The sequence below is a fragment of the Anthonomus grandis genome, chromosome 24, assembly GCF_022605725.1.
Source record: "Anthonomus grandis grandis chromosome 24, icAntGran1.3, whole genome shotgun sequence".
Classification (NCBI taxonomy): Eukaryota; Metazoa; Arthropoda; class Insecta; order Coleoptera; family Curculionidae; genus Anthonomus; species Anthonomus grandis.
This window is the reverse complement of record NC_065569.1, coordinates 580,735-588,253: the sequence shown is the minus strand read 5'-3', so window position 1 is coordinate 588,253 and position 7,519 is coordinate 580,735. Positions and strand designations below refer to the sequence as shown.

The window sequence follows — 7,519 nt, the reverse complement described above, 5'->3', positions numbered from 1 at the left end:
TTCAGGGTTGGTGCTACTTAACTCAATTAAACCCTGTATAGTATTTAAGTGGCTGTGAATTTTTGAAGCAATATTATCATCTAAATTGTTTAAATTTTCATTTTGTAATTTAATAAAGGTATTATTAATGCTTGCTTCCAAATCAATATTATTCACTGCACTTACTAATTTAGCAGTAATGTCTCTTTCATCTACATAATCCACATTTTTAAAATACAAATCTGAAGACAAACTATTGTTATCACTTATTTTACTTTCATTGTCATCTGACTGGATGCAATCAACAAAGTTTCTAATAAAATGGATATGCTTACATATAGTCAGTTTTCCAGAAAAATCTATACAATCACAGGAGTACATATATACGCATATTTTGCAAAAAAGAACAAGTTAATTTCCAACAACTTAAGTTTGAATGTTTTAAAATCAGATATTTTTGGCCCTTATTACTGGAAAGTTCCCAAACATAATTATTGTTAACAGTGTAGTTAAAAGTACTTTGAAGTGCTAGTTTATGTCTTTTAAAAATGTCCCTATTGTAAATAGTATTTTTTCCCTTAGTCAACTTTATAATTCGCTCCACATTTTTATTTTTAATATACCGCAAAACTGCATGTAACCCTTTATCAATCCTTTTAATTTTTTTATGATTTAAATAGAAATACTTGATTACTTTATGCATAGATTCAAGTCTCATATTTGTGTTAATTCCTGTTGATTTTCTAAAGCAATATGCCCACTGTTTTTTAAATAATTTAACTGAAAGTAAGATCCAAAGATTTTTGTATCATCATCATCCAACCTAATATTTATGGCCGAAACCAATTTTTTCTCAAATTTTACCTCATCTATTTCTGATTGCAGTACTTTCAATATCTGGTATATTTCTGATCGTTTATCCTTAAACCTAATTTTGCTCAAATTTGTTTGCCATGCTCTATCAACATGCCATGAGCAGATCAAATGATATCTTACTTGTCCCATTATACTACACCAGGCTTTATAAAGAGACTCTGCTAAATCGGACATGAATGTTCTAGCATTTATTTTACCAACCCTTGTCATAATAGTTTTAAAAAAGACATGATACACATAAGTGTCTTTTCTGTTCGAGAACATGAAAGCAACCGGCACACCTTCCCCAAAATCATCAATCATCATTACAGTAGACATTTCAAAATCATAGTTATTTAAAATATGTGTGCTATCAACTGCAATGACATTGTTACCAAATTTTTTAAGCATTAATTCTTGAAAAGAATTCATTATAATTAAACAAAAGTCCATTTTTCTGAAATCTTCAGAATCTTCACCTTGCTTCTTATAAAACAACACCATATTTTCATGGGGCGGCTTAGACTGACATTCCCTTACCCAGAGATCTACCGAAAGCGCGTCATTTGGATGCCTCTTCCCATATTTGGCTTCTATATTATACTTGACTTTAATGTTGTCCACATCTTTAGAAGTTAATAGGTCAATACGTTTGAGATGTTCTCCAATCTTATCTCGATTTATTTCCAAGACCCTATATAAATAAAATTAAATTCAATTATTCAATTCAAATTCATCCTTACAATTTTTTTACCTTTGATCAGATAAACCACTAACTAGCTTTGCAGCAATTTCATTTTTCATTCTGCTTGAAAGTCTAATATGCTCTAACTCCGCCTTATGGTTATAATGTGTTTTAATCCAATGTATACTACATTTATTTGACTTATATACAACTTTAATTTGGCTGGTACATGTAAAGTTTAATTTACAAGTACCCTGACTTTTTAAATTTCTTTGTCGATGCTCTTTAATTGTTACCTTGTTAATATTGCTTCGGTTGCATTTATAATAAATAATTTCAGTATTTTCACCCTTATTCCTTTTTGCTGAAATAACATAATTGCACTGGTATTGCTCTTCCATTGAGGTTTTCCATTCTGCAAATTCTAAAATAAATTATAGATTGTTATTCTTACTGTACATAGGTACATTAAAATTTTAATTTTACCTTTTTTACTTGTAAAAAAAAGATCTTCAGTTTCAAAAAACATATTGTGTTCTGTTCTAAGATGAATTACTAAATCTTCATTTCGTTGAAATGAGGAATTACAGGCGCTCTCCATGCATTTACTATTCCAAACTGCTTTATCATAAGAAACTGCAGAGGCTTTTAACTTGTGTACATTTTTTATATGTTTGTTGATATTTGATTGACTAGAAAATAATTTTTCACAATATTTGCATACTACACCCATAATACTGTCAAGTTTTTAAAACCAATACGAAAATTAAAACAATATTGAAAACACGGAACATAAAAAATTTAAAAGCACAAAACACTGTTCAGGTTCAGCGAAAATATAATTTTATATAACAATACCATAAACATTAAACGTAACCTCAATTCAGTTACGCGTGAAAGCATGATAGATGACAGGTGACAGGATTTCTGTTTGGCTTTTAGGATCTCGTGATAAATGAACGTCAGTTAATAATTTACAAATAGACGTTTATGTTTTACTATAGTCTGTTGTACTATAGCCCATTTATTATGAACCATTGTGTATAATAACAAAAGAAGAGCAAAATTAAGAATATTTTTCAGCAACATGGAGAGAGTAAAATTATAAAACCTCTGTTGTGCTGTAGTTCCAAATATTTACCGCCACATGAACAAGTCAATATACTCGGGCAAAAATTGAGATGCCAGGACCCCAAGTCTTCTTAAGTACATTTTCAGGAGACTCCAAAATCCCTCGACTTAGTTTGTGCACACACTTGTATCGGGATCAACAAAGAACCTCGAATGATTGACTGACCGATGAACGTACCCCATCCTATTCAGCCTTTTATATGCACGCCATTCATCGGTCCAAATTTCTGAACCTGACCTAACAATGTTCCGAGTTATTGGTATTAAAGTATCAGCAGATCTGTCTGGAACATACCGTACAAAACTTCTTTTTAATGTCACATCATAAATCCTAATTACCCATTTTTGTGCTACGTGCCTTCCCCTATGATACTTTCTACGGGTTATAACGGATTCGTCGATTTGGACGACATGTCCTGGGCCTCCCACTAGAAAAAGATCACCCTGATCAGGTTGTAGTATCTTCCATGTAGCAATATCTTGACAATAACGATATTGTTGAATCACCATTTCTCAACTAACATTTAGTGCCTGAGCTGCGCAACCAGAACGAATATCGCATGCCCAAAGCCACATTAATTCAAATATTGTGCAAACGGGAACTTTACAATTTTCAAAATAGCTACCATTGAATATTGAGTAATCCTTGTGGCATTTTGAACAGTAAAATGCCGTATTTAATGAATTAAAACCATTTTTAATTCTTTTAATGCAGTAACGCCGACAATTTATTTTAACGCACCTATAATTTTGTTTTAATAAATGACATTCTTGTAAATATATCACAAGATCCTCGTCACTTTTGTTGCAAATATCATAAATTTTATCTAAATTATTCACATCCATGGTTTAGCACTTTACACATAAAACTTTTACTAAGAAAATACTTAAAATTGATGCTCCTCACTTATCAAAACAATAAAACATTTTGATAGAATTAAAAAGTAACTAAAAATAACATACAGGCTAATAATCACAACGGCAACGTCGCGTCGCCAAGAGCGTCGGTAAAACAGCGTCAACGTGACTAACGAGAGTCGACACGTTTTCATCATGGCTGCCCGAGAATATTTACAATCAAACAAAATATCATTATTTTTTGGTTAAAAGGGAGTTTTTGTCCAAATAATTACAATCAAACAAAATATCATTATTTTTTGGTTAAAAGGGAGTTTTTGTCCAAATAATTGCTCTAGATGTGATTTGCCACATGTAAGTAAGTGTGAATTATAATAAAATATTGTTAAATTAAGGAACTTTAAAAGAAAAATTGAAGAAATTACTATCCTTATTATCGACAATAGCCCCCAAGGGATTTTAATAATTTTTTGTCCAGATATTAACAATGAATACCTAAATCGACTGACGATGGTCTCAAGCCTCTACAAACTAAGGTTTTGTTGTGAAAATTAATTAAAAAGTCAAATGGTAAAAAAATGAAAAAGGCTCTAACTCCCAAAATTCCCAAAGGATTTGGATAAAACTTTTTTTTTGTAAAAGATAATAAATATCTAAATTGATTTTGAATGGTTGCAAACCTCTACAAACGAAAGCTTTTGGGTAAAAAATGATTGAATTTTTAGATGTACAAAAAAAATTAAAAGCTATAACTTCCAAAACTCCCAAAGGATTCGAATGAAACTTTTTTACGCAATTACTAATAAATATCTAAATCGATTTAACATGGTTGCAAATCTCGACAAGCGAAAGTTTTTTGGTAAAAAATTATTGAATTGTTAGGTGTATTAAAAAAAACTTAAAGGCTATAACTTCCAAAACTCCCACAGGATTTGAATAAAACTTTTTTTTTATATGAATAACAAACATTTTAAGTGATGAGATTTAAGAAATGTTGCAAAACTCTCTATTTAAACTAATTAAATTGAGTTATTTTAACCAATCAAAAGACCATAATAATTTTCCAATTGTTTATTTTTTATATAACAAATACAAAGATAGTGATTTCTGAGTAGAAATACAAGATCCAAGTCCAGCTAAATAGTAGTATGGAATTAAACCATCGGGGCTAGTAGCTCTGAGTCGTCGATACTACAGTCAGGTCCTACAAAAGGAGTCCGGGTCTTCCCTTTAGGTAACCGCTCTTTTTCAGGAGATAACAGTCAATATTCTCCAGAAAGGTCCAATCAAAAATTACGTTAAAACCACTGGCTGGATTGTTACCAGGAGGCCTAGAAAGTATACCCGAGGAGGTTTCATTAATTGTATTTAAGGAAAACTTACATAGGCCTCGTTTGTAACAATGTGCGGTGTCAGTCAAGATCCTTTTGAAAATTCATCCAGGAATTTGTATATATTGTTAGAAGCAGTTAAGTTTTTACCCACTGAACTGCCCAGCAATAAAATTCTTTGCGCACTTTGGTGTAATTTTTTTTTTAATTTTGTTTTATTACACGACGGGGAATGCATTTACGCACGAACTGGGACGCACAAGGCACTCCAGGCCAGTGTGGGGCTCGGTAAAGCCACTACCCACTACACCCCTCCGTAGGCGCCGATATGTACCCATCTTAACTCCTAAAAGCCAAACTAGTTTTATACACATATGGTTATTTGGGTGGTGCAATTTCTATAAATATAGGGGATCACGGATCTTATTATCTTAAAATTTTTGCGGTCCAGCCCGCAAGCGATTTTGGGCAAAGCCAGGTGTTCAGTTCAGTTTGTGGTTGACGAGCACTATTTATTTATATACTTTTGTCCTTAGTGCGGACCTGTGCTGTGCGTGACGCAAGAAACAAAATATCGGTTCCCGCTTGCCATGTTTTTGGCACTTGCTTCTTGACTTTAGAATCGCCCGTAACTCTATGTCGGGGCTTTTTGTAATTTGTCGTTTTTAAGTTGTTCATGACAATTAAATTATTAAAGTTACCAGTATTTCATTCTATACAGTCCACTCACACGGAAACATGGTCCTTTCGAACGGGATAATAAACAATTTTGAATAATAAGTCATGAAGTAAATATTCCTAATTTCTACAAGTAAAATTCGGTAGCCATATTAGGCACGACGCAAATAAAGTAAAGCAGTAGTTCAGTCAATTATTGCATCAGTGAATCGAGGTTTTCGCGGCGGCTTGAGCTGGACAATTGTATCGTCGCGAGTGTTGATGGATGCAGAGACCTTGAAGCGGTGATGTATTACATTTGCATGGTTTATTTGAAGCGAATATTATTTTAATCCAACGGGATTAAAATACTTAATAATATATAAAATGGGTAACGACCCATACTCATTGATTTTTCCGATATTAAATGCACTGTCTTCGTTGGGTGGTGCGTTTGGGAGTCATAATTTAATAGCAAATGTTTAATTTTAATCCAGATATTTATTGATTTTTGGTACCTAGTACTTATTCAGTTACTCAGTTATTATTGGCCTAGTCCACATTCAGGAAAATAAATATCTAGTTAAAATGCAGGTTTAAGTAGGTATATAATAGCACAGTTTATACCCATAGCATTACGTTATTCATTGCAGGCATAGACGTTTGTTGTTAAGAAGTAAAGTCATATTCAGATGCGTACTTAGTAAAATTTTATATAATAAAAAATAAAAAGGAAATCATTATATAAAATGACTGATTCAGGGGATAATAGTGAAGTAAAACATTTAATTAAAAAGCGAGGTACCCTCAAAACTAAATTAACCCTTTTTGAAAAGTTTGTTGATGCATTTGAGATCTTACATTTAAATAGATCTACCACACCAGTGGAGCATTGTAAAATTCTAGAACTTGAAAATCGAATTAATGACATTGAAACGTTAATTAATAGTTTTGAGGAACTCCAAAATGACATTGATTGTCTTGTTGATGAACAGGCAGCACAATTAGTGGAGAGGGAAGAATTTTCGAATAGGTATTTTACAACTATTTCACGGGCAAAGGCGTTTCAAGCTGAATACGATTTAAATAATGCGGATCCAAGTGGATCAAGCTCTGTCAGATCGGGTTCCGTTATCGGCCGCATAAATACAGTTTCAGAAGGCGTTAAGTTGCCAGAAATTAAATTGCCAAAGTTTGACGGTACCTATGAGACATGGATGGAGTTTAGGGACATGTTCGAATCGTTAATTCATTCCAATATAAATATTAGTAATATTCAGAAATTGCATTATTTGCGGGCATCCTTAACTGGATCTGCACCTGTCGTTATACAAGCATTGTATTTTAGCGCTAATAGTTATGACATGGCTTGGAACACATTGTGTGAAAGATTCAATAATAAAAATTTATTGATACAGAATCATTTAAAAGCAATATTTAACATGGAAAGCATTGTCATGGTTACTGCTGCTAGGGTTCGTTACATATATGAAAATTTGTACAAGCATTTAAATAGTCTTAAGCAATTAGGTGAACCTATTGAATCTTGGGACACGTTACTTATTTACATTGTTTCGAGTAAGCTCGATAAAAGTACGGCCCAAGAATGGGAAAAATACAAGTCAAATTGCGATGCGATTAATTTAAATTACTTTAAAGAATTTCTGAAAAGGCGCGCTAATCTGTTAGAAACCATTGAAACCACAGAGCAAAATAAGCGAGTCAACGAAAAACATAGCAATATTCGAGAAAATTCCAACAATACAGGTAAATACTCAAAAGGCAAAACATACAATTATTCCCGAGGATTAACCAGTGCGAATAAACCCTCTGATTCAAACAAAACAAAATTTGCGTGCTATAATTGCAAAAGGGATCATAGTCTTTTTTACTGCCCAGACTTCTTAAAACTAGGGACTTTTGATCGCGTAAACAAAATCAAGGAATTAAGTCTTTGTTTAAATTGCTTGAAGCGCAACCATCTGACAAAGGATTGCAATTGGTCTGGTTGTAAGATCTGCGG

General features: G+C 32.6%; 1 protein-coding gene across 1 annotated transcript; it reads right to left on the bottom strand.

Moving 5' to 3' along the window:
- Positions 1 to 693: 693 nt before the first annotated feature.
- On the bottom strand, positions 694 to 2,402 carry LOC126749334 (uncharacterized). The gene is made up of 3 exons (XM_050459004.1): positions 2,006 to 2,402; positions 1,589 to 1,943; positions 694 to 1,528 (listed from the first exon to the last, which is right to left on the bottom strand). The coding sequence occupies exons 1-3, from the start codon at positions 2,250 to 2,252 to the stop codon at positions 694 to 696; spliced, it is 1,437 nt and encodes a 478-aa protein (XP_050314961.1). The 5' UTR covers positions 2,253 to 2,402.
- Positions 2,403 to 7,519: the final 5,117 nt, after the last annotated feature.